The 27,853-nt window shown below is 41.0% G+C and overlaps 1 protein-coding gene across 6 annotated transcripts; it reads left to right on the plus strand.

Moving 5' to 3' along the window:
• The first annotated feature begins 462 nt into the window (after positions 1-462).
• Positions 463-27,676, plus strand: shtn2 (shootin 2). 6 transcript variants are annotated; one of them, XM_080894350.1, is made up of 18 exons: positions 463-611; positions 7,903-12,413; positions 13,236-13,285; positions 13,641-13,701; positions 13,897-13,991; positions 14,086-14,284; positions 14,404-14,501; positions 15,590-15,671; positions 16,078-16,172; positions 21,668-21,802; positions 21,895-22,048; positions 22,330-22,468; positions 22,680-22,741; positions 24,178-24,275; positions 24,402-24,422; positions 24,522-24,575; positions 24,717-24,867; positions 27,177-27,676. In XM_080894350.1, the coding sequence occupies exons 2-18, from the start codon at positions 12,374-12,376 to the stop codon at positions 27,332-27,334; spliced, it is 1,692 nt and encodes a 563-aa protein (XP_080750476.1). In that variant the 5' UTR covers positions 463-611; positions 7,903-12,373; the 3' UTR covers positions 27,335-27,676. The 6 variants fall into 6 exon arrangements, with proteins under 6 accessions (XP_080750476.1, XP_080750472.1, XP_080750474.1 ...); XM_080894351.1 differs by lacking the exon at positions 463-611 and having other exon boundaries at positions 7,234-8,071; positions 8,315-12,413; XM_080894346.1 differs by lacking the exon at positions 7,903-12,413.
• Positions 27,677-27,853: the final 177 nt, after the last annotated feature.

Here is a 27,853-nt window from a genome sequence, read left to right on the forward strand (position 1 = left end):
TCACTATGCACATACCACATCCTCTCTGGATGCGGGTGTCTACCTGTGCGGCTCCGTGTGCACGAGTGTGTAGTGTAAAGGGAGAGCTGTGCACGCTGTGGACGTCCCGGGGCTCGCAGATGTGTGAGCGTGTAGGACTAAGCCCTGGTGAAGCCCGCTGCGAGGGGTCACAACCTTTACAGAATCAGTGCCTCTGCATGTCAGGACTAATGGAAGGGCCTCACCAGCTGCACAGAGAAGTGGAGGAAGAGGAGGAGGAGGAGGAGGGGGATGAAGGGAGAGAAGCGAGAGGAAAACGGGGAGAGTTGAGAAAAAAGATGAAAAGTGAATAAACAACACTGTTTTGGAGGAGGGAAATGGGGGAGAGGACGGGAAGATTTGGGAGTTGGAGAGAGACGGTGGGAAGAGAATGGAGAGGAGATGAAATCTGAGGAGGGGGCTGGAACGGGTGGGAGGCGGAGGATGGAAACACTGGGGAAGTTTGAGGAAGAACTTTAAATACTTTTATCTTATGGAAGAGAAAAGTTGGATAGAGAGAGAAGAAAAAAAGGAATACCTGACACGTGGACATGAAGAAGAAAAGAAAAGAAATGAGAAATGGGGAATGCAAGGTAAGGTTAAAATTTTCTCAGCTGACAAAAGAAATAAGAGGAGGGAGAAAAATCAGGTGTGTAAAGAAATGTCTGCCTAATAAGGAACAAACTGGATGAGTGATGGTATGATGGACGCTCTAGGAGACAAAGGGTGTGGCCTCTCCGGTGAATACAGATTTTTTTCCTGCCTTGAGTCCTCCCCTTAACACTAAAATTCAAAGTCTTATCAGCTTCAAGTATGATTTTTATACAGCATAGGTGATGTAAAACAAAAAAAATCCTAATCAACTATAATTAGGTGGGGGGGGGGGGGGGGGGAGTGCTTTGGGTCTCTAATTAATTTGAATTAGAGATTTAACAGCTACACACTGAACAAAAGAAAGATACGTTGATTTAAAAATATCTTGCTTCATCACTGCATCCAGCTGAAATGCAGAAATCCTGGAGCCCTTCAGTCTAAAAGCCAGGATCCCCATGTGCATGTAAATAACACTAAATAAAGCTAATTATGTCCAACCTTGACCCTTGACCCTGATGAGTCAGCAGGAAGCAATTTTCTACAGAAAAATGAGTGTTATTTCTGTTAATTGTCATGAAATGATCATCTGCAAAGGTGCAAACAAATCAGCTCAGGGCTTTTGAGAACTCAAGAAAATAAGCAGAAGATGAGATCATGATGAAGATGTTTTAAAAGCTTTTTATAAATTTTTTAAAATCTATTAAATCTATGCTAATTTATGCTGTGCACCACATTCAAAAATAATTCTCCCCCACACAGTATAAGTGTGTGTTCAGCTGCAGACAGTGCCACTGTGTGCCCATCATGACCAGACAGCCTGCATCCTCTGCTGACATGACCCGGGGACGCTGATCGGCCGTCTGTGCCACTTTGTGCCGGGTTCAGCAGGCCGCTTCCCCTCTGACATCATCACTGTAAGACGGTGATGTAGCTGCTGTTACAGGAGACAGGGTAAAAGCCAACAATGGAGGACTCTGACACCGTGTCTGGAAGGTCGTTGGGCGTACAGTGACTGACGCGTTGTTTCTTCCTCAGTCTTCAACTTAATATCAAGGCAGAATTTACACACTGTGGCCTCACAGCGAAGCAAAAGCGACTGTGGAAGCAGAGTCAAAATGTTAGATTCCAAACATTTTGAAGATTAAATATGTGACTTTCATGTTTTATTTATTTATTTATTTTTGAGATTTGGGGCTCAGCAGAGAATCAGCAGAGGGGAACCTGTTGAGGAAGAAAAAGCAGAGCAACAGGTGGCAGATCAGAGTTAGAGCGACACCTACAGAGCACAGGGGGAAAAATCTAAAGACGCAGCTAAAAGACACACATACACACATGCACACACACATATATATATATAATTGTTACAAAATATATATATATATATATATATATATATATATATATATATATATATATATATATATATATATATATATATATATATATATATATATATATATATATATATATATATATATATATATATAATTGTTACAAATTCATTTTGGAGAAAAACACACAAATTATCTACTTTAAAAAAATCTAAATATTTATTGATGTTATTATATTTTGAAGGAAGGTATCATGTAAATGCATTTCTTAAATATGTGCTAAGACTATATTTCTTTGTCCCAAGGCTGGACAAACATATAACGTAGTTTAATTCAACTAAAAGTGATTTACAGTGAGGGAAACAAAATTTTAATCACTTTTTAAATTTCATTGTCCGTTTTTTAACATCATATGTTATCTAGTAAGGCGGAACAACTTTGGTATCATGTATGAAATCATATGTAAGTTTCAGTAGTGATGAAATTTTTCAAAAAAAATTGTTTTTTTTTGTAAAAAATAATTATTTTTTGTATTGTGAAAAGGATTTTCCTATTTTCATAAATGCTACTATTATATATTTCTGACAAAACAAAAAATATGCAACTCGTAATCATCTTAAGAAGCAATCTGTGTGTCTGCGAACATGAAAAGATGAAAAACACAAAATTGGACCAACATTTTAGTCCTGTTTAATCGCCCCATCTCATAAACAATAGAGCGAGGGATAACTAATACAACAGATGATAAAATGGAATAGAAAACGAGAGCCAGGAAACCGACATTAGTGTAATAGTCGGCTCCCTTTTGAGAGCTGGATTTGCCCGTTTTTGAACTTTTGAACCCGGGTCGTCTTTAAAGTGATCAGCATGAGCAATATAGTTCACGCATATATATTGCACTTACATTTTGAGTATTTTCTCTCAGTATGTGTCTGTGTTTGTGTGTAATGCATGCTGGGGCCTAATCACAGGAGAATATTGTCATTTACTCACTCTAATAGACTCGGTCGACATCCTCTGGTCTGAACTAATGCAGAAACGAATCGCCCCGCTGGGAGCTGACTCACAGGCAGCTATTCTTAGTCAGAGCCAACTGGACTCATTCACTCACACCTGCAGCTGCAAACATTTGTGTCCAACGACAGTAGTGCACTCAGAAAAATTATGGTTCTTAAATGGTTCTTCAGATGGCTTCATGGTTCTTTAAAGAACCATCATACGTCAAAGAACCTTTTTATTTTGTGGATGGTTCTTCAGCTATTACAAATGGTTCTTTAAAGAACAAAAGGTTCTTCATCCTTAGCAATCTAAGTTTGATGGTGTAAATGGCATAAATATTTATTCACTATAATGAGGCTGTGAATTATACTGTGTGTTTTCTTTGTGTGCATGTGTGTGCGAAGGGAGAGGACGGGATACCTGGCAATTACCCTTTAAGAGAAGATGGTAGGAAACTGAATATTCAAATAAAAGCTAGAAATATTTGCTTAAAAATATACTGGTGGCAGGGGTGGGGGGCCAAAGCCTAAAGACCCTAACCCCCCCCCCCACACACACACACACACCCCTAACCCCACAAACACATTATGAATATGGTGAGTTAACAAACAGTAGACACAATACACACATTCAAATACTGTACTTTAGTTATAAATTTTGATAAAGCATTACTATAATGGATAATATATAATATGTAATATAATATATCTATATCACTAAAGCACTTCTGGATGGATGCAAACTGCATTTCGTTGCCCTGTACCTGTGCATGTGCAATGACAATAAAGTTGAATTCTATTCTATTCTATTCTATTCTATTCTATTCTATTCTATTTTCTACTCCAAGGCATTACTTTTGAGATTATTATATATTTTTGAAAATATAGCATAATGATAATACTAGTTATTGTAAACTTTACAAACCACCCAGCAGTATGTAAAGTCAAATTATGAAATACAAGTAAATAACAATTGCAGAACAGAATGTCAGTGTAATGAACACACACTTCGTTTTGACAAAGCACACTGATTAGGTAAATGATCTGAGTAGTTGTTCATCACTGAGCAATTTGTTAATATGTGTTTCGAGCCAAATAAATGACAGGGAGAGAGACAGTGACGTCAGAACACGTCATACTATAACCTCCCGGGAGCGGACGGAGGGGGTCAGTCGTTGGGATGCGCATGCGCAGACAGAGTGCGCGAGCGGCGGGCCTTGACCTTTCGGGAAAAAAAACTCACGGACGGTGACAGCGAAACGGATAACAGTCTTCAGTACCTGCTGGACTTTGAAGCTGTGGATTCTGGGACTGTTAGAAAAGGTAAAACATTTTCATTAAAACCTTATTACTGTTTTGTTTTTGTTACTCGTCATTGTAGCTTGCTGTTGATGTTGTGCTAACAGTAGCGATTAGCTAGATACGTTAGCCGTTGAGGTCAGCGCAATTTAGTATCCGGTATACAGAAACTGTTTTCCTAACAAAACCACTGTTATAATTAAGTGAAGCTGCTCCCAGATAATTTGAACCTTTGGCTTCTAAAATATGTGGTTCAATTGCGTGCCTGAAGCCTGTTGTGAGCTCTGTGTCTGATCTAGAAACTCTGAAATCCTGTAGATCTGAGCCGTACATTAAATACTCACATGAACCTGTACTTTGAATTCTGTATGAGCTGTATAAAATGCAGCTATGCATAAGAGTTTTGAATGAATAATTAGATTAGATAACTCTTTATTGTCTAATCGAATTATATAGAAATGAATAGAACGTGGTTCTTTAGACTGATGCCATAGAAGAACCTTTTTTGGTGCCACAAAGAACCTTTCAAACAATGGTTTCAAACATGAGAAGGTGTGTCTTTGACTGTTCCTGCATAACTTAGTTTCGGACTAGTTGACAAGTTATGCTCCGGTCATTTGATGTTTCCAAGATAGATGTTCTTTTGTAATATAGTTAATTTTTTTGTATATTTCATTTATCCACCATCATACATCATACATACAAGCTAAGAAGAGGTCGTTATACTAACAAGAGGTATCAACGCTGGGCCAAAGTTCAGCACATGGTTAAAGTTTGTAATCCAGCCAGGGTGTAAATATCACTCAGCAGCCAGAGCTGAAGCAGGTAGCATCAACACATAAATCTACTCTACCCGGCTTAAATCACAAGAGCACCTCTGACCAAAAAGCTGTAGATTTTTCTTGTTTGCACAAATTAATCCAGATTCACATTAATTGTGTTCACAGCTCCAACAAAATGAGGAAGAGGAGGGGGAGAAACACAATTAGGTTGAATTACAATTGGATGGAAGGCGAGGACAAGAAGAAGGAAGCTTAGGATGAGGAGGAAGAGAAGCAGCAGGAGCATCTTTAGGGCTCCCTATGATGTCATTGAGGTTTGTTTCATTAATATGGTCCTCTCACAAAGAACGATGACTTGTTTTAGTTCACCTACTTCCTGTATTAAATAGTGATGTGCAAAATGTTGTGAAAAACCATGGAACAGGCACGTATAGTGCATCTGCAGGTAAATGAACATCAAATCTCTGAGACAGACTGAAATCTGTATATTTATCACCCTTATGATAAAACCCACGTCAGCCATTGGTTTATGGACTTTGTATTTTGAAGCCTCAATATTTGCTTTATTGCTGTTGCTATGTTGGGACCATATTAGGATGAGGGATCAGAATCTGGAGTCGTGCACACTATTGTTTCATTTAGTGTGTATCCATAAGATTTGTACAGCAGATCCAAGTTGTGCCTTGAAAACAGGAAAGTCGTCTGCATAGAGGAGAACTGTAATAGCAGGCTTGTACAAAGTGAGGCTTTGTGCACTCGTTTTACTTCTGTCACCCTGTTTTGATGCAGATTTCACTTGAAATCAGGCAAGAACTGGACTTATTTTTTATGTGTTCTTGTGAATTGATTGTGTATCGCATATGTTTGATTTGACTTTCTGCAAGACAACAGTCGTCCACTGGCCAAAAAAGTTTTCCAAATACCTCCACGTGATCTAGCCTGGATTTAGAAAAGAATAGCAAAAAAAAATCTGCACCTCCTGCTTCAGATGCAATTTGTGTTTCTGTGTTCAGAGGCAGCGGCGAGAGGGGAGACCTCGGCTCATCCAGCTGGAGAGCCTGACCAGGAGGAGTCGAACATTAACTCATTTCTTCCAGGGCACCCTGCAGACTCGGCTACTGGCAACAGCAAGGGATGACGTGAACGCCAAACTGGAGTCCATCACAGGTCAACTGCAGGTATGCGAGTCAGACCTTCTGAGGAGGGTTTCACTTTTCTCTCTTCTTTATAATTGACTCTTTTCTCTCTCTTTCAGCTCCTTGTCTCAGAGTGAGAGGGATTTGAAGCACAAAGGGAGGAACTTGTCGTTTGGTTGGCTGATATGGATGTCCGCCTGAGAGGTTGACCAGCTGACAGGAAACACCAGTGAAAAACTGAAACAACTGCAGGTGTGGGCTTGTTTTGATATGACATATGTTTGATATGAAACATACGTCAGAGACATTATCCTAAACTGGACTAACCAAGGACCATGAGTACAACAGTACAACATGAAACGTACATTACATAGTGTAAGGCTGAAGTTCATTGATCATTTTAATCATAAACTTGTTGTTGAAATATTTTTACTGAACATGCAAACATCTGCTGATGAAAATGTGTTGATTTATTGGTCTGTTATGAAGCTATTGCTATTTCTAATGTGTTTTATCACTTTCTGATGTTTTATTAATTAAACAATACATGTATTATTTGTTGTGTTATCTGTAGATATAGTATTTATATATATTTATTTATAGTATAGCCAATATATTTAATTATTACTGTTTAAAACACTAATATGTGACATGTATTAGTAGTGATGTTGTGCTGAGGGTTAAAATGCCTTTTTGTCTTTTGGTATACTACAAAATGACAATAAACCATTAATATATGTCTATGCTGTGCTCGTATTTATTTTACCCTACTCAAATTCAATTTATGATGCATTTTATTTTGAAAGATTTAAAATGGTTTTTTAAAGAACCACTCAAAAAAGGTTCTTTAAAATGGTTCTTTTAAAGAACCATTTGAAGGAGCTTTTTAAAAAAGGTTCTTTAAAGAACCATTTTTAAAAAGGTTCTTTGAAAAACCATTAAAGGTGCCCCAAAGAACCATTTCTTGATGGTTCTTTGGGGCACCTTTAAAGGTTCTTCAATGAACCACTGAAAGAAATGGTTCTTCAAAGAACCATTGTTTGAAAGGTTCTTTGTGGCACCAAAAAAGGTTCTTCTATGGCATCAGTCTAAAGAACCACTTTTGGTTCCAGTTGGCACCTTTATTTTTCTGAGTGTGTAGTAGCGGATTATATAGCACAGTTCCATGAATGCACACAAATCCATGATAACATCAAGTGGTACACGTGGCCCAAATCCTAATATCCCATTAATCCCTTCTGGCTCCTACCAGATGGTCAAAGGGTAGTTTAGGGTCATAGAAAATTATGTTCTTCTGCTGAAGGTGATTGTGTGTGTGTGTGTTTGGACACAAATGTAATGGTTTGCACGCAGATTTTTATGAAAGGGATGGGAGAAAATGTGAGCGAGGATGAAGAAGAAGAAGAAAAAAAGGGAAGTCTCACATCAGAGAGAGTCGGTGGAGCTGGTGGCGGCTTCCCTGTTTGTTTGTTTGTGTTTGCCGAGTACAGTGGAGTCACCAGGAGGCCAGCAGTGTCTGTGAGGCTATTCTGTCACAACGCATCCCGTCTCCCATCTGCAAACACACTCCATCTTTGCTCCCTCTCCCCTTTCGGCGGTCGGAGCATCCTCCTCTCTGAATTCCCAGAAATCTAATCTGTCATTGTTCTGCTAAAAAAAAAAGCAACCCAAAAAAACATTTCCTTCTTACTATTTGTCTCTTAAAATGTTTCATTCCCTCCCTCTGCTGCCTTCCTGCCGAAAGCCTTGTCCTAACGCAACAGGTCACAACCCGGCTGACCTCTTGTTGACCCCAGCCTGACCTTTTGTGGGTTAGCATCTCTCCCTCTTATCTCCAGCCGTGGTACTGCTAAAAGCCTGGATAATCCAATCACGCTGTCATTAGTACTGAGCGGGCCCCGGAGCTGGAGCAGGTGAGTGGGAGCATTTGTGTAAATGTGTGTGTCCCTTTCCTTTTTTTTTTAAATCTTTCCCTTTTGCTCAGATTCAGCTCATTTTCAAGCACAAACATGATGTATGTAAACCAGCAGATAATCACAGCCTCCACACCCCCACCTATATCAGATCAGTGGTGTTTAAACCCCCAGTGATCACCTCAGTGTGGTGTTGTATCCTAACCCACGTGAACGTCGTGGACCCTCTGCTTTTTCAAACAGCACAGTCGATGGGAGCGGATGCAGATGAGGGCGGTGTTGCCAGGACTGAGATTTTCAGGATGGCAGGCATGTGTGGTGCCCCAGCCAATCACGGAGAGGATGCTCACAAAGACTCGCAAAATCACCATGATCTCTGCCTCCGTGAAGAAAAACTTTAATCCCCTGAGTGAGAGAGAGCCGGTGACTCGTAACGGCTTTAAAGAGCAATTAAAATTTTTAGTAAGACGCTGCTTTTTTAATTGGATCTCTATTATTGTTTCATGCCTTTCACCGTGGCAGTGTCTCCCTTTCGAGCTCAGTGGAACCTACCTGATTAATTATGAATAAAGCAATAATGAGCATAGCCCTCTTTAACCCGAGTGCAACCTGCATATGACACATTCTTTAATTAAACCGAGCACTTTAATTACATTAAAATTGGGCATACTATTTTTACTGCGTAGACACTCTGTTCAACTCCTTGCTTTGTTCTTTAGATACTCTTTATGCAGTCTTTTTTTCAATCTTTTTAGTGTCTCATGCAAGATATAATACTTTATTGCCTTGCTTCTAAAAGACCTGACCAGGCCACTGCAAGTGGTATTCTATGTGAATTACCATCCAAGGTCTCAGTGATGCGAAACCTTCTCTGCAAAACGAGTTGAACTCCTGTGGGGAAATAATGAATCATTTATCTATTTTTTGGATGACAGGAAAGTGGTCAGGTCTAAATCACCACTCACATCAGCCTCTAAACTAGCCGTTGGCTTCATTTCCTGTATTCTGTTCAAAGTTTTGTAGTTTTGTTTTGTGATTGGCTGGAACACACAGCACAAACTCACAGCTGGATGCAGACTACAGCATCCAACCTCCACGTGTATTGCGCTGGAATATTTCAGAGCTGGAAGCAGTACAGGCCAGTATCACTGATATCATTATTTGATGAATCATCATTTATTTGCAAATATTCTGAACGCATTTTAACGAGCTCTAAATCACTGTGATTTTTACTTTCAACAATAATTATTTAAAACAATAAAACACATTGATATTTGAGGTACATTTTATTGATTTCCAAATAAATTAATGTATATCTTTGTAACACAGTTCAGTGGGCTACATGTTGATGTTAAAGGACTGAAATAAATATTGATAGTATAAGTTTAGTATCGATCCAGAACTAATAAGGTGCAGGTATGATGCTATCGATCTGCCCACCTCTGCTGTGTAAGCAGCGGCAGTTACACTGTCACATTACACCGTCGAGGTAAATGTCAAACGGCTGCAGGTTTGAGAGCGAGCGTGTCTATCACGTGGTAAACGAGCAGCAACTTGAACTTTCGCTTCCTTATCTTCACAGGAGCGGCTCTGTTGACGCTTTCATTGTCTTTTATCTAAATGCGCTACAGGCAGAATCGTGGGAAAGTCCCATCATCATATATGCACTGTTCCGTTTCTAAAACTTGCGCTATCACCTAAGTCAGGATGGCCGAGCGGTCTAAGGCGCTGCGTTCAGGTCGCAGTCTCCCCTGGAGGCGTGGGTTCGAATCCCACTTCTGACAGTAACTTTTCACAAGCAGCACGAACAGCTTGCTCTCCTCGGGGTTGGTTAGAATCTGTTAGTTAACACGCCGCCGTGTTCAGGGTTAAAAATGTCGCGTTTTAGTCAGCTGTTCACGGGGTGGCATCAAGTGTCATCCGTCAACACTCTCAAAACGCAGGTGCTGCTATAACTTCGCTCTGTGAGAATCAAGTCCGATTGATTTTAAGTGATAACCTGTTTATTGGATTTGTTAAGAGGAAACCTGAGCGGCCTTTCACAGCTCTGGCCAGTAACCAGTAGCTCGAACCTAAAATAGAAAACTTTCCAGCTCTTGCACACATGCAGGCTGGGAAACACAGCTGACAGCATGAAGCACTGTGACTTTACCCCAGTGAAAGAATGAAAAGGTTTAATATAGCAGAAATATAAAAATACGACTGTCAACGAGGATAAATGAATAAATAACTAAATAAATAAAGACATTCAGTGAACAAAGAGCATAATAACTGACATAAATAATAAAAAATGCTGCATTCATAAAACTGTTTGATGGGAAAATTGTGGACCCCTATTATTATTATTATTATTATTATTATTATTATTATTATTATGCTTCAGTCTAAAAATTCGGACTTGCAAATATAAAGTATTCAGATGCGTTGGGCCTGAAAATCTGGTTAAAACATTCTTATTTATTTACAAAGTACTCCTAAAAATATTTATTGTATAATGCCATTACTTTCTTTTTTTTTTTGTATTTTATAATATAAAATCTTAATAACTGTATATTAAGTTATTGAGGGATATTCTTACATGTGTATTTTGTTATGTTGTCGTTTATTGTCTTTACATGGGGATGCTCACAGCAGGCGTTACAGTTCCTGTGAAAACACTTTTATCTGCTCATGATGACACTGTGTTGAATTTCTTGGTTAAAATTTGAGTGTTTAGGAGATCAGACCAGAGTTGCCAGTTGGGTCGTTTTAAATTATACGAACGTCGACTCCCAGAAGATAGTTTTAAATGCTTGAAGTCGTTGTTGGTCATGCTTTCAACCCAGCTTTATTCTATTAGATAATATGAACTAAAATAACCTGCTATAATAAATAATCATTACATGTTGATTAGTAAACTAGTAAAGGAGCATTTCACCAAATCACAGGATTCAGCTTTTTATGTCTAAAACTGTCCTGCACATTTTTTGTAACAACTTTTCCTCGTATGTTTGACAAATGACAGAAAAAGTAAAACAAAGAAACATGAGTAATATCAGGACCAAAGGTTGAGTGAGACCCAAAGCCATCCTTGTTTAGTCTCTTTGGATGAAAAATAAAACCTGCTGGTTTTCTAATCTGTCTCTATTTAATCAGAAGATTAAATATTCTGGTTTTTAATGAGGTTTTCTGACACTGATGCACACTGTGAGAAACACCAGACAACGGCTAATCTTAAGTGACAATTTCACCTTTATTAGCATGGTGAAAAATCATTAGTAAAGGTCAGGGTGACAGGCTGGAGGAGGGCTTGGTGCTCAGGTGGTGCCTGTAAAGAGAGCAACACACTGAGAGAGAGACGACAAGGATGTCCCTCTGCAGTGAACCACAGCAGATCTCTGTACTTGAGCTGCATATGCGCACCGAAAGTGATTGAAAAGCATTTCAATGAGATCCTTTGATTAGCGTCCTGCTTTCATCAGGAATTATTGAAAATAATCATTGTCCCAGTGTTTGTGCTGGAAATGATGAATGCCAGCGTGTCGAGGGATTTAAAGAGAAACTACTTTCTGATTTTAATTGACATAAAATAAAGAAGCCAGTGGACACTTTGCTAATTTATTTCACAAGCTGGCTTCTTGGAGCATTATTTGACTCTCTTCCAACAATAATAGCTGTAATTATGGAATTAATAAAGACTGAATAAAAGAGGAGTGAGGGTTCAGAAATGAGAAGTTTCTGTATGATTCACAGTAGAGAAATACGTGTCATCAGCATCACCATCATGCTCCCACCCATCGTTGTCATCTCCTGAATTATTACGCAGAAACGTGGCTCCTGTGGCAGATGTCTGATGCCTCAGAGGTCATGAACTCTGAGTGCAGATGCTGATGGAGGAGTGAAAGCAGCTTTGCCTTTGCCTCAGCTCCTTGAGTGACGTTGATCGTGCAGCAGAGAGACAGTGTCCTCCCTTAAAGACCACATGCATGGATTTTCCCCCTTTATATTATATGAAACAAAAAGGGAGGGGTGGGGGTGTTATCTGTAATATCCAGCATCATTATTTGCATTAAGATATAATCTCATCCTTTTCATAAACTCTGGAGACGTGGTCTTGTGATTAGTAAGAAGCTTTCGGCCGTACGCCAGGGGAAGGTTCCTCTTTTTCGAATCCTGGAAGTGGGGGAGGGTTTAAGCTGAAATTCCCTTCTGCTTCTTTCATAATAAAGCTGTTCAGGAGAAAGTTGTGTTTTTGTGTGTGTGCTGGAACGTGTAGCTCTTTTTTTTGTTTACTAAAGAGCGAAAAGTTGAAAGCATTGCAGGATGTGGGTACAAGATGAGGATGAGGACACTGCGGCTGCAGGTAAGACTCAATAATCTGGCCCTAAAGAGGTGCTGAAGGAGCTAAATAAAAGTTTCAGCGTTTAAAACGTCAGAAAAATAAAAAAAATTTACATTGCGAGGATGTTCATTGTGTAGGTTTTCTAGTTGATGCACATTTTTTGTGTTTGATTGTTTACAACAGCTTTTGTTACCAGCTAAATTCGACTGTGTAAAATAAAATAATGCTAAAATTTCACTTTTGATCTCATTGCAACTAAATCTTTTTTGACCCCCGCACAGCTGTCATGAAGTCGTACAGAAATGAGGAACATTTTTTCTGCTTTAAAACTCAGCATTTTAATGTGAGGGTCTGTTGGTAATGACTTGCTTTTGGAGCCGGCCTCTCTGGCAGTGAGTTTCTTACGCCTCAGTTTTTAAACAGCTTAAACAAAAGACATATGAGGGATTAATCTGTGACTTTTGGAGGTGCTGCTACACGTGTTGTTTAACCTGCACAAGCAGTGTAGTAGTTTTGGTTTCATAGGTAATGTGCTGCAACAGGAATGACTATTCTGATCTGACGCTCAGCAAGAAAGAGGATTCTTTCTTTGATTTCAACACTGCTGACTCCTTAGTCTGTAGGACAAAGTGAAGTAACAATGGGAAACTTCAGTGAGTCACAGGCCACGGAAAGCGAAAACCTCTAAAGGTTCCTCATGTGATTTCCACTTCCCGTATTCCTCGCAGAGCACAACAACCTCATGGAGTTTCTCTTCTATTCATTCTGATCTTTGGTTGTCTGCCAGTGTCTTTTTTTTCAGGTGCCATTTCACAATATAAAGTGTCATGTTTTTGCCCGCAGACTCGGATGAAGAGTGTGCTTTCTCCTCCGAAGATGAGGAAGACCTTCAGGTACTGATGTGACTGACACCTTTCACAGGAGGGATCGCTGAGCCCTGCTCAGGCTGGTGTACTGCTAGCTTGATGGAAGGGAAAAATTTGACTGACTCTGGTTTAGAAATCTTCCCCGTGTGCCAAGAGCCTGCTATTATAGAGAAAGGATAAAAATGAAATGACACAAAAATTAAACAAAATTGCCAAATCAAAATGGTCTAAAAAGCGCATAAACGTGATTACGTTGAAACGTAATTTGGCGCCTCAGCTGTCTGATAATGGAATAAAATGTGAATGAAAATCAGCTGCGTCAATTTGCCGTTGCTTGATTGATCTCTTTCTTCCATTTTGCTGGTTGACATTTGATTGCCAGTGGCACATCCTGGAGAAGCAGAGGGACGAAGCCAATCACAGGCTGTCGGAGTTAGAGGAAGGTGAGACTCTTCACTTCAAATATCAACGTTGTTTACATGTTTTTTAAATGACAGGACTGTGGGACAAACAAATGAGGAGCTTTCGCACAGGAAATTGTTATGAATGTGTTTGTTTTGTGTGTTTTCTGAATGATTGTATCCTCTTCAGTATGCTTATATGAAGAGCTCGTGACTGACCACTGTGCTCTTTATCAGCTTCCAATCAGCTCCTGAAAGAGATCAACGTGCTGGAGATCCAGTTCCAGATAGAGCGCTCCTGCAGGGAGAGCGCTGAGGCACTGGCTCTCAAAGTATGTCTGTTAACTACTGGACTCTTTTTCCTTTCCTTTCCTTTTCTTCAGCACCTGAATCATCAGATCTCTATTTGATCTGGTTTTTCCCCAGGTGACCAAAGAGAACAAAGTCCTGAAGAGAAAGAGCCAGATGTTGATGCCACTCATCGCTGAACTACCTGAAAACCTGCCTGATGTGACCATTGACCCTGCGGTTAATGGTGACGAGGTGGATGGTGACAAGGTGGATGGTGCCGGAGGGAGCAGCAGCGAGGAGATGCTGCTGCTTGAGAGTCAAGCCAAGATCACAGGTTAGCTGGCACTACCCATGATATGAAAACAGCTATTTTGAAATTAGAATGGGAAAAAATAGAAAATGAAATCTTGTTATTTGCTTTGTTTTGTTTTTTGTTCCTGTCATGTGTGTCAGCGCTGCAGGCGTCTGTTGACGGTCTGCTGGCTGAGAAGCTTAAACTGGAGCAACAAGTGGAGGATCTGACCAGTGAGCAGGCGCAGCTCAGAGAGCAGGTAATGTAGACAGTGTTTTTATATTTGTGGAGTCTGAGCACTTAAAGCAGGGATGGGGAACTCCAGGCCTCGAGGGCCAGTGTCCTGCAGGTTTTAGATATCACCCTGGGCAAACACACCTGACTCAAATGATTAGTTCATTCCCAGGCCTCTGGAGAACTTCAAGATATGTTGAGGAGGTCATTTAGCCATTTAAATCAGCTGTGTTGGATCAAGGACACATCTAAAACCTGCAAGACCCCCCACCCCTGTCTTAAAGAATCCTACCAAACACAGTATGTAAAGATGCCTTAAAGCTACATTCTTTCTAATAGCCAGCAGGGGCCGACTCATCTAGCTATAAAATGAAATGTAATGGAATTAATGGGGAAATGGCCTGTGGCTCCCTTTACCCCGACCCTGAGTAAACTCTTTTTCACTCTATGGTCTCAATCATTTGTTTAAAGTCTTATTGAATAATACATGTTGTCCATTTAGCAAATTATGGTTCCAATTAGTGTTCAGGAGGTCAATAAACAGCCTTTTATATCACCCGTTGTGGCCGTTGCAATCTGCTGGTGTGAGCTTGTCGTGCACTTTTTTGATTTTTATCTCCTGGTGCTTTTGCTGTGGCCGGGTTGAAGACATGATTCTGACAGTTTTTACCACACACAGGAGCTCAAAGATGATTCAGAAGGAGATGTTGAAACAGTATGAATCAGATTCTTTGGAGAAACTTTAAAATAAGGTTTGCATGACGCTGTAATGAGTGGTGACACCTGCCGTCTCTCCCAGCACTCAGAACTGTTGGTCAGATCCGCCCTCGCTCATCGAGTCCAGTTTCAAAAAGCTCAATGCTTTAAAACAAGACTTTGCAAACCAGCGAGTGACATCCATCTTTCATGTACAGTCAAAGGGACTGGCTGCTTTGTGAAAGCGAACCTTACAGCTGCTTCTTTGTTACAATAAAACAAATGTAAATCATCAAACCATAAGACTATAACATGTCATAATGTTGAAGTTCGTGTTTTCTCTGTGTGTGTGTGTGTGTGTGTGTGTGTGTGTGTGTGTGTGTGTGTGTGTGTGTGTGTGTGTGTGTGTGTGTGTAGCTTGCTCTGGAGGTTGCAGAGAAGGAGGCCATTCTGAGGAAACTGAACAAACAAAGCAAGACTGTAAATAAACTCAAACGAGGTAAGTCCTGATTAGATGAGACTGAAGACTGAAGATTACTTTCATTATTGATTCACTTAAAAAATCCTTTCATGAATCAACAGACTTGAGATTATTCATTTTTGTGGTTCATTAATTTTTCAGTGTAACAACAGTCCAGCTTTTGAGTGCAATTAAAGGAGCATGTCACTGAAATTACACACACACACACACACACACCACTTTTCTCTAGTTATGCAATTTTTTTCCATCTTATAGACATATCTGAGCCATATTTGGTACATTGTGTATTTTTAATTCATAAATGACATTCACCCTAAACCATTATGCAATCAGGAGTCTGCTTGCTTCTAAATCAAAAGCATCATAAATTCGTCATTAATATTTATTTTGTGTGTCTCCCCCTCCCCCTCGTGTGCACACCCAGTGTCCCAGCTTGTCACCGATGAGTTCACAGAAATGTCTCAGAAGCTGGAGCTGGAGCAGGGCCTCCGGCAACACGCTGAAGTCTTAGCCACCCAGGTGCGAGCGCGTGCATGTATTTGTGTGTGTGTGTGTGTGTGTGTGTGTGTGTTTTCAGCACTGGACAAAACATTTTGTCATATATTCACACCTATATATACTGAGGGTGACAGGTCGTGCCACAGGAACGGGACAAGGAGTGTTAGCGCTGACCTTCGGGCGGGTGTGGGGAACGGACGGACACTCCAGTGAAAGGGGAGGGAGGGGGATGCACACACACACACACACACGTTTCTGCTGTCGCACCGCAGCTGATGTGGCGGGACAGCACAAGAGGTCTCCATTCATCGTTTCTCACACCGACGACACTTTGGTCAAATGTGTGTCGCCTCTATGAAGAGACAAGACAAAAGCGCACACGCACTTGTACACATTGACGAAAAACATCAATTCACTTAAAAAACACACACACATACCCAAGCAGAATACACACAAACACACACACACAGCACAGTTGTTGCAGTCCCAGCTGCTCCCATAATGAAGGGCTTTTCTTTCCAAAAAAAAAAAGCTGTCTCTCTTCCCATTTAGCCCCTCCCTGCACCATAATTAGTGGTCATCACTGCCGCCGAAGGAGAATAGTGGTCTTTAAGCACAACCTGTCTTCGCCTGACACCTTTATGTTTTGCCGAGCATATAGCAATTGTCGCTTTTGTGCGCAGCCTCCTCCATTTACTGGACAGGCGCACAATAGGCTTCCTCACAGGGGTCCTTACCTGTGAAAAGGACCCCCGACTCTCCACACAATTCAGCCCCTTTACTCTCAATTCATGGTAAAAGACCCCCCTGCGCTGAATGCCTCTTGTGTGCACCACTATTTGTCTGTTTTCATGTGTTTTGAAAACAACAACCATTCACACCTCTCCTGTGTGATGCACGGTGGTATAATGATGCGGGGGCCTCAAACAGGAAACGATTTGGAGCTTTTTTTTTTCTGTGTGTGCTTCTTTGTTCCTTTGTGTTGCAGTGTGTGTACTCGGGGTGTGTGTGTGTGTTTGTATGTATGAAATAATTGTGCTAATTGCTGTGCGAAAATTGGTCTCTGCTAAAGGGAGCCCACAGATTGAAGCGGTGTAATTTGCAGCGCGGAGCCTCGTGCTGCATGCTCTGACACCAAGCTGCTGCTTCAGTTTGTCCCGATAGTAAAAACACAGAAATGAAAACCTCATTTTCTTACACTTCCTGTTCTCTGATCACGGACCTGCTCTCAAAAAAAAAATCTAGAAAATCTATCAGAGAGACGCCCATTATAAGCAGAGTGCACCGAGGTCACGTCCCTTGTATTGTTTTGAGGGGAATTAAAGGGTATTAGGGGCAGTTACACACAAAATAACACGTAGCAGGTTTTCTTAGCTGGTTTTATTTTAGATCTGGCTATTTGTGTCATTTAAATTAACCATCACCACCACACCAGACCATCTCTAAGGTTATAATTATCTCTGTCAGGATACTTCTTTTTTTTTTTTTTTTTGTGTCACAGTGTTTTGGTTGGGGAACACATTACAAGACTATGTGGACAAAGTACTGTGCCACCTACAGATGATATCAACAGCAGCTGCTCAGCTGTGGACCCCCATGTCAGGAAATGACATGGGGGTCATGTAATGTAATGTAATGACATCTCGGTTTTGATGTCATTGTTGTTCTTTTCCCGTTGATCATGTTTTGTTTCCTGCTTTTCTTTGTCCTACATGCTTCCACTTCCTGTTTTACTTTGGCAACTGCTTTTCCTTGCGCGTCTCCCGTGCCTTGATTTCCTGTCTCTGTCTTCTCTCTGAATGACTGATCCTTCCTGTGTCTAATTCAACAGTCTGTGTGCATTAGAGGCGAGCTCCTCGATCCAAATATCGATAGCACCGATACCAATGTTGGTATTGGTATTCGATCGATACCAGCACGACACAATTGTGCTAATTGTTGTGGAAAATTTAGTGGTCATAAATATGCGTTCAGAATTAGCATCCAGCTCAAAAATCATGACAAACTGCTCTGTCCTACATAAGCTGTCTTTACGGTACTGTTATCGGTATTGGTATCAGCAATCCTGGCTTTGTATTTACTTTGTATCAGATCAATAGTAACATTTGCAGTATTGCGATGCACGATCATTCTGCACTTCTTTTGGCTACACATGTGCATTACTTCTCTTAACCACTTATCCAAGTTAGTGATAGAGGAGCTTGAGGATCACAGGGGCCCAGCTCACCCTGACCAGGCTGCTGGTTTGTCACATGGTCAACACAGAGAGACACACCTGCAGCCAATTTGCAATCACCAGTTAACCTAATGCTCATATTGCTGGAGACGAGAGGAAACCAGAAAAACAACTGGCACATGGAAAATGTTTGAATACACGAAAGCTCCAGCCATTCAGAAGGTTCAAACCAAGAAGCCTCTTGCTGTGAGACAACAGTGCTAACTGCGCCTCCCTTATTGGTTCGAAAACTAATCAAATCTGCTCAAACCCAGCATTTTGCCTATATAACTGTGTGCACAACTAGCACAACATTAACACATGTCACAAACGCCTGTGCAAAAGAGCACTCTGCTGATTGAGGAGATCTACACAGCAATGATTAAGCACAGCTGGTGTATTCATTTTCCACAGCAGAGAAGAAAGAAGCACATTTTCCAAACGATTCAAGGCAAAGTCTGACATTTTTTTTTTGTCACAATGCGAGAACAATGATGCTTTGTCTCACAGAAAAATAATCCTGTTCGCATTGCCGTTACTCTTCAGTGAAGCCGATGAGTAATACGTAACAAAGCTTCCAAGTCATTGTTCAGTCAAATGCTGGTTTGACAACCACCTGCTGGGAGACAATCAGCAACCAGTCCTTTAGATCTCACTTCATCTTTCCTCTAATCAATGGCGTGTCCAGCGGGGTGGCCTGGGGGGGCACAGGCCACCCCCCAAACCAGACTGGCCACCCCAGGTGCCACCCCAAAGGCAAAACAATAAAATTCAATCAAATATCAAATGTCCGATTATGTTTTCACGGTGACGCTCAGATATCCGAGTGTAAGTGAATGCAGCATTGCTTCTGCGCTATGCGCATCACGTTAGCAAAGGTAGGAGAGCCAAGCGCGAAAGATGGCACTGCAGGAAACAATTTTTCGGTGAAAGAAAATGAGGACAGAATAAATGTCCCGGTAAGTAATATCAAGTTTGTTGAGTTTAGTAAACTTCGGTGAAATTAGAATACCAAGGAAAAAAATAACACTTAAAGAATTATTGCAGCTGTGGAATATTTCAGACAGTATGCTACAGAGGGGAGCTAACATAAGAGTTATGCGTTATAAGATATAATCTAAGTCGTAACATTGCTGTATGGAGCTGCAGATTTGGTTGCAGGTTAACATAGCTGGACTGGCCATCGGGCATACCGGGCATATCCCCAGTGACTTATTTTTTATTTTTTTTGTAATGGCATGAACAATGAGAGGTGGTGGATTGGCCAGATGCAGGTCGATGTGTAGAAATAACTCCGTTGTTTGGTGGTGGCTATGACGGGGCTTCCACAGAGGCAACAGGTGGATGAGGGAAGGGGAGGCAGGAGGAGAGCCCCGAAGCAGCCACCAGTCCGAGTGTCAGGTGAACTGAACTTCAGGTAAGAAGTTATGACCTGCAGTCTATCTGGGTCAGATATAAACCAAGTTTAGGTGGAGTTTATTTTCATGTTGCTGACTTTTTACTGTCAGTTGCAATAACTCATACTGCGTTCTAGCCAGTTTGACGGAGTTTTTATACAGCTGGGTGGGTGCTATGATGTTACTGATAGTGAACTTTATTTTATTCATAAGGTTAGTAGAGTTGCCAACGGCTCCTTAAAAAAATGGAATGGTCCCTCATTCAGAGAAAATATTACACGTTTCGTATTGAGCTGAGAAGAGACGCAGTTTGTCCCGGACTTTAGCTAGAATGGAAAAAAGACACAAAGCTGGATTTATTCTGTCTTTATGCTGCACAGCTGCCTCTTCTCTCATTCTCTCCCCCTCCCTCTCCTGTTGCTACTTCAATCATGAAACTGATCAATGATCAGCTGATCGGCTTTTCTCTCTTGTTTATCGCCCACTTTGCGCCAGAAAGAGGAAACCAGCAGATGTTGCGCTAAACAACAGCAGCACGTTTAAGCTTGATCGGCTGTTGTTAGAATGTATTTAATATTAATTTCTAGTATCAGCTGATGTTTGCTGGAGCCACAGCTGTAAAGCTGCTGGTCATGATGTCTGTTTAGATATGTGGTGAGAGGGAAACATGAAGATGAAACCAGGAGATGTCCTTACTGAATCATCAGAGCTGAACAGGTGATGGAGAAACAGGTTTACCTTTTAGGTGACATGAATGAGTTGAAGGGAAGTTATGAACTGTTTCTGAGAGACAAATAACACCAGGATCCTTTTTTATGTAGCAGACAGCTGGTAACTGTGCAGGGGCGGGTCTAGCAAAGTTTTGCCAGGGGGCCAGGTAGGGCATTAACAGGGAAAGGTGGGCACAAAGAAATACTTTTCTTTCTTATTCTCATTTAAAATACCTAGTTTTTATTAAATAATTATCTAAATCTTACAACCAAAGTTTTTATCTGACGTAAAATGTATAGAAATCATACATGTACCAACAAGACTGTACATCACTGTCACAACAGGGTTTGTTTTCAGTCAAAGTCTTTATGGCTTTACTACCTGGTGGGTCGGTCTGTAGTAAAAATGCCCAATTTTTTTGTCCCAGTCCAGCCCTGCAGGTTAATACTGGCAGTGTCACCATGCCAGCTGACTGTATTTTATCATCAGCCAGTGTTGTTCTTTATCAATATTACCAAAGTTTACGATAAGGCAGCATAGAAAGTATTTACTTGCTTTCAGGTTTCATTCAAATGTTAGTCTTTTCAGTTGTTTCCCCACTTTTTTCCTGTTTCAAAATCAAACACCAGTTTGTGAGAAGATTATCTTCTTTTTTTAACAGGCAGATAAAGTTTTGCATTGGCATTGGCTAATTTGTCAATTGTTTGTTACAAATGTTCGTATTTTAATTTTCAAAAATGTTTTTGCCCAAAACATATGTGCACTATATGTCAGTAAAAATACTATGCAAATATTGTTGTCCTTGACTGCTGAGTAAACACTGACAAAGCACTGATTGTATCTCTTGTACTTTATCAACGCAGTATCTAAAAACTTTGCACCGTAGTGGTTAAAATCTCATTCTAATAAGAGTTAAAAGTGCATTTGGTTATTAGGTTTATAGGATTATTGAATTATGGTTAAGGGTTGGTAGAATTTTTTTTTAAAACATTATCTGCCAATTAAATCTGCCACCCTTCTCCAAATCTGTGCCCCTACCTGGCCCCCCCAACAAAAATTTTCTAGACACGCCACTGCCTCTAATTATGGTTCATTGTCAGTGATGTATTTCTTTTCCATTTTCTTAGAAACAAAGAATCCAAATATGTGTTGAAATTGTCAAAGCTCCATTTGTTTCTCTCCCCCCCCATCAGATGATCCTGGAGCAGAAGGCGGCCCAGGCCTCAGAGACAGACCTGAAAATGCAGGTGCAGCTGGAGCAGGTACTGCAACAGATATCCCAACTTAGCACAGCCCTGTGTGACATACAACTCTACTACCAGGACCGGGTGGGTAAACGTGATCACTGAGAGTGTCACGATAACAGAACATAGTGGAAATAACTGATATCTTCATCATGCCTCTGCTCTCCTGTGATCAGTTAAAACAGAGCCAGAGTGCTGTGGAAGAGAGCAGTGCCCTCTCTGAGCTGCAGAACCTGAGAGAGCAGCTGGAGAAGAGCGAGGAGGAGAGGAAGACTTTAGAAACTCAGCTATCTGACGCTAACAGCTTGGTCACCCAGCTCCAGGAAGAAGGTACTCCCTTGTACCTGAAGATACGACCTTATCACAACAAAATAACTGTACATGACATGGAATACATTTTAGAAAAGTCTTCTGATGTCTTAGAAATATTCAGGTTCTCTTGAAGCAGTGATTGGAGGTCATCACCTTCAAACGGATGTGCAACCAGTGATTCGCTTCCAGCGTGCCCCTGTGCCTCATCAGTTTGAGCACCGGTGCATTAAAGAGACTTTTAATCAGCTCATCCATATCAGCTTTTGTTATTTCCCATTCTCTATTCTCTTTCTTTTTAGTGAAAGAGTTACAACAGACACTCAACAGCGATGATAAAAGTGATGAACCAGGAGAGAAAGCCATTCCTGACTTCGTTCCACTGTCTCCTCTCCCTCCTCCGCCTCCTCCACCTCCTCCGCCTCCCACTACTGTTACCAAGTATGAAAAACATAAGCCATAGCTTCGTCTACTACTAAGAATACAAGTCTAAGTTTCACAGGATGGTTTCAGATATTGAATGCACATCAGCTGAGTTAAGTTGGTTGTGATTATTCTGGTGAGGATGATGTTTTAATATTAAATGTCCATATGTAAAACTCAATGGTCGACTGATTTCAGAGACATAATCCCTTTCTCTGCCTCCCGCTAGCTTTAAGGATTTCCTGAAGAGCAGGAAGAAACATGGTGCCAAGGCTGCTGATGATTTAAACAGTACGTCTAACCACACGCAACATAACCTTCAGCATGAAGCACTGAGATTTAACAGGGACTCTGCTTTAATCTTAGATTATCGACGAGATCCCTCATCTTGATATATGTCCTGTGTTCCTGGAAAGCATCTTAATTTTTTTCAGGCAGTAATTCTACAGCATCTCTTCTTTGCATAAAACATTTGATGGAACAAACATACAAAACACGCAAATATACACAGACCCCTGACAGTGCAGTAAATAGCACAGATTATGTCTTCATCATGACACCTGTTAGTAGGTGGGAAATATTTGGGTGCAAGTGAACATTTTACCATGAAAGTTGATGCTAGAAGCAGAAAAAATGGGCAAGCGTATGGATTTGAGTGATTTTGACTCACTGTGATGGCTAGATGACTGGGTCACAACATCTCTAAAATTGCAGCTCTCGTGGGGTGTTCAGAGACTCCCGTGGTCAGTGTCTATCAAAAGCTGTCCAAGGAACAGCGGTGATGCGGTGACGGGCTCATGGATGGCCAAGGCTCATTGATTCACATTGAGCGAAGGCTGACCTGTGTGGTCTAAACAGACGAGCTACTGTAGCTCAAATTGCTGAAAATGTTCTGATAGAAAGAGAGCATCACAATTTGTTGAGTATGGTCCGCAAAGCCACAGACCAGTCAGGGTGTCCATGCTGACCCATGTCCACCTCTGAAAGTACCAACAATGGGCATGTGAGCATCAGAACTGGAGCATGGAGCAATGAAAGAAAGTGGCCTGATTTGAGAAATCACATTTTCTTTCACATCACATGGATGGCCAGTTGTGTGCATCAGTTACCTGGGGAACACCAGGCACCAGGATGCACTATGGGAAGAAAGCAAGTTGGCGGAAGCAGTGTGATGCACTGGGCAATGTTCTGCTGGAAGACCTCAGGTCCTGTCATCTATGTGAATGTTACTTTGAAATGTACCACCTACCTAAGCATTGTTGCAGACCATGTTCACCCTTTCATGTTAACAGAACTCCCTGATGGCTGTGACCACTTTCAACAGGATAATCTGTCCTGCCACAAAGCAAAAATGATCCAGGAACGGTTTGAGGAGCACAACAACGAGTTTGAGGTGTTGACTTGGCCTCCAAATTCCTTAGATGTCAATCCAATCGGGCATCTGTGGGATGTGCTGGACAAACAAGTCCATGGGGGCCTCAAATCACTTTTTACAGGACTTGTGAGATCTGTTGCTAACACAGCTACAGGGTCTAGTGGAGGCCCTGCCTTGATGGGTCAGGACTGTTTTGGCATCAAAAGGAGAATATTAGGCAGGCGGTCATAATGTTATACCTAAATAGTGGAAGTTGTCAAAATAGGGACAATACACCACACTGATTTAAAAAAACTGTCATAGAAGACTAAGAAAGCAATCTCAGCACCAATATTCATTTTCATTACTTAAGAAGCAGCTCCCTTGTTGGACATGAAGGCAAGAGCAGTGGATGAAATGATGGAGAGAATAAAGAAAGGCATCGTCCTGAGACCTATGAAGAGAATACAGGTAGAAAAATCGCACTGTGAATTGACATTTGATATATGAGTGTTTTCCAAAGAAACTGATAAAAAAGCATAGCCTGCAGAAATAAATATAAACTCTGTCTCATAACCATCTAACTTCTTCCCACAGGAGGACGACAGTTCCTGGAAGGTCAGTTATCCCGCCGTTCTTCATTTTCTGTTATAACATAGCTGTGATCTGTGTCAGTGACAGATATTTGTTTTTTTGCAATCCACACTTTTCTTACAGGACCAGAAAAGTGACAACAGAAAGTCAGCCATCCTGGAGTTGAAAGGAATGCTGGTAATAACTATAAAATCAAATTTCACTGTGGGCTGAAAGTCACATCTGTGTTGCAAAAGAAAAAAAACAACCTTACAGCCGTGAGCGATGCATGGCTTGATCTGCTGTGTTTGATCCATCTTTAACTATTTAATACATCAGGACAACATGAAGCGTCAGCACCTCCGCAGAGTGCCATCCAGGAGGGGAACTGGCCGAAATGTGGGCGAAGCAGAGCTCCTGATGGTGCTCCAGAGGAGGAGGAGAGCAATGGGAGACAATCAGGAACCACCACCCTCAAATCAACCACAGGGTACGCTGACAAGCATGGTGTTTTCTTAACCATATACTATACCTGTACCTTCACAGTGTGACGCTGGCTAATTATAAATGGCCTGTCTGCCATTGATACATGAATGATTCATGCTTAATTAAGGCTTCAAAGAACAGAGAGTGATTTTACAACACTTGTTTTTGGAAAAAAAGCATCTATTATCACACAATATCCGATTTTGTTCTATCTAAAACATGAAAACATAGCTGCCAAAACGAATGCTGGGTTTTGTGCATGTGTTCCCACACTCAGCGAAATGACATCTCAGGTGCCTTTATAATCTTATGACCTTCTAGAACTCTTTAATCAGCTTAAATTACAATGAGATCACAATAAATTGATTCTAATTTGTTTATTAGATTGTTTTCTTACATTATTTGTGCTTTCAGGTGCAAGGCACGAGCACAAACAGATGAATACACTTTTTTAGCCTTACCGAACACTCAAAGGTCTTTTAACTACAAGTCACACTTTAACTGTGTGCACTTGAGGCTCTTTATTTACCTCACATTTAGACCAATTTAGATCGCCATTTAACCCAACAAGTCTTTGGAGTGTGTGAGGAAGCCTTAGTCTCCAGAGAAAACCTGCTTCAATGGGTTTAACATGCAAGCTCCACACAGAAAAGCCCGACCAAGGATAAACACACCAGTCTTCTTGCTGTGAGGCGACAGTGCTAACCACTCCACCACCATGCCACCAGTTCTGATTCTGTGACTTCTGTGTGTCCTCTGTTGCTTATGTGCACCACATATAATTTCTATGCCAGGTATTTCAAACATAAGGTTGGGGAGACCAGAGTCTCCAATCTGGATTTTGTTCAAATATTTGTCATATATTAAAATGGGGCGCATTAACCTGAACTATAAGGGTTAAGTGGATCGGTCTTACTGTTGTTGTTTGTTAATTGTGTCTATTGTATATAAATATGATGCATTTGTTTCCCTGCTCAAAGAGGCCAGTTTAATTTGCCTTCCATATGTCCCACTCTGATATCTCATAAATGCTGTCAGATTGGGCACAAACATTCACTTTGACTCAAAGATGAGTGGAACTTGGTGGCAGAAGGTCAGCGTTACTCTGACCTCACAAAACAGCTTTGGACTTTACATGGAGACTTCATTTACCAACTAGACACAATTTCACAGAAATGTCTGATAGTGTAGAACAATGAAGATGTTACCATTTATATCAACCTGCTCTCATCTCAAGACATCGGATCCTGCCGTTTTGTCTGAAGCTGATGATGTCAGAGAAATGCAGTGGGTTCTGTTTGATAGGTCAAGACCTGCGAGGAAGTGGGAGTGACAGTGTTGCAGATCATCAGTGAGCCATTTCTTACCATCTGTTTAGGTTTGCGTTCACTTGCTGTTTATCTTAGCGTTGGAAATATACCCATTAAATCATAAACCCTGCACAGTGAAAAATAATGCATGTGTGTGTTCAATGCACATCAAAAATAACACACCCACTGCATTTAAATGTTTAATAAAGAAGGGTTTCTGTGCATAAATTACAAGCTGGGAGTGACATTTGTCTCCTGATTGCTGTGGGTGGCGTCTTGGCACCAAGATCTAAGGACACCTTTGCGCTTGTCTCCATGTCGCTAGCGGCTTGTGACAAAACTAAAAAGGTCAAAAGTCAACTTCACTGTGGCTACATTTCAGATGTGGTAGGGTACTGAATAGGTGACGCTGATTGGTTAAAGATCTTCTGTGCTGCTGGGTTGAAGACGTATGCGAGCCAGCCCTTCTGTAGTATTGATGGCTCTCATGATTATAACTTAGTCGTCCAAAAATAAATGCACGTGACACGTTTCATTAAACTCAAAGTGTTAGCGCAAATACCACATGAGTCTAGGGCAGATGTGAGTGGTCGGTGGCTTACAACCAGGAGGTTAGTTACAAATGCAAAGTGCCTACCAGGATGTAACCAGGACATATGCTTTTAGATGTTTTTCATTAGTTTAAAAAAAAGAGAGAAATTCTAGATGCCAGCTTTTAGTATTTGTTTGCATTAATACTTCTAATGATCTTCATCCACTTATTTTTAAAAAAGGAAAGAAGTTATGCAAATTCACTGTTAAAAGGGAAAGATACAGACACAAAAGGGAGAAATAACTGGCTCCCTTTCAGGCCGAGAGCCATTTCGCTCCCTCTGACTTACCTATATTTCCTAATCAGAGAAAACCTCTTTATTCTCTACCTGCTTTCAGTTGTTTTAGCCCACCCTTTAGCTCCCATTTTCAGACTCGTGCCTAAAATGAATATGCGGTGATCTCTGTGCAGATGTCCAACCAGGTTTGCCGTGTGTTCCAGTGGCAGGCGACGCTCCCTGGGCAGGTGAGAGCGGCAGCGCCCCTGTGCTCCGGAGGCTGAAGCAGAACCGAGAGAAGAGAGACTCTCGCATCAGAGCATCAGCACTGTTCATCAGTCACCAAGCCTGACAGCTGTGAGAGGAGGACATGCTGGTTGCTATTATTATTATTATTATTATTATTGTTATTATGATACTGCAGGTTTATATGACAATAGACCAAAGATGATTGAGCAAACTACGCATGTTTGACTTTAAAAGAATCCATTTTATCTTTACATCTTTCGGTATTTAAATGCACTGCCTCCTTGATGTCTTACAACAAACCAGCACTGCCTGACTTGCCTTGAAAATTTTAAATAAAAACTTTAGCTGTCAGCTCTCTATCCGACAGCAGTTGCTTGTGTTTGTTTTATTTTCTTGAGGGAATCCGAGGGTCAGGATTATATCGTAAACGAACATTAAATCTTGCATTTCCAGCTAAAGAAAAACAAAGAAAAGCATTTTTCAAATGCCGTTTAACCCAGGTCTATAAAAACCTTGTTGCGTGTCAAAGGAAATGGCACTCTTTCAGCCGTATTTAATAGTCAGCATCATCCCTTTCAGAAACTGGGATTTCAGCTGATCTAAGTGCAGAAAATAGATGGAA

This window comes from Rhamphochromis sp. 'chilingali' (genome assembly GCF_963969265.1).
Source record: "Rhamphochromis sp. 'chilingali' genome assembly, chromosome: 1".
Taxonomy (NCBI): domain Eukaryota; kingdom Metazoa; phylum Chordata; class Actinopteri; order Cichliformes; family Cichlidae; genus Rhamphochromis; species Rhamphochromis sp. 'chilingali'.

Coding starts and splice junctions, on each gene's coding strand:
- shtn2 (XM_080894346.1), top strand. CDS start 512: ATGGAAGAGAAAAGTTGGATAGAGAGAGAAGAAAAAAAGGAATACCTG. Junction 13,992..14,085: donor CTGAGGCACTGGCTCTCAAA/GTATGTCTGTTA, acceptor GTTTTTCCCCAG/GTGACCAAAGAGAACAAAGT. Junction 22,469..22,679: donor CCTCCCACTACTGTTACCAA/GTATGAAAAACA, acceptor GCCTCCCGCTAG/CTTTAAGGATTTCCTGAAGA.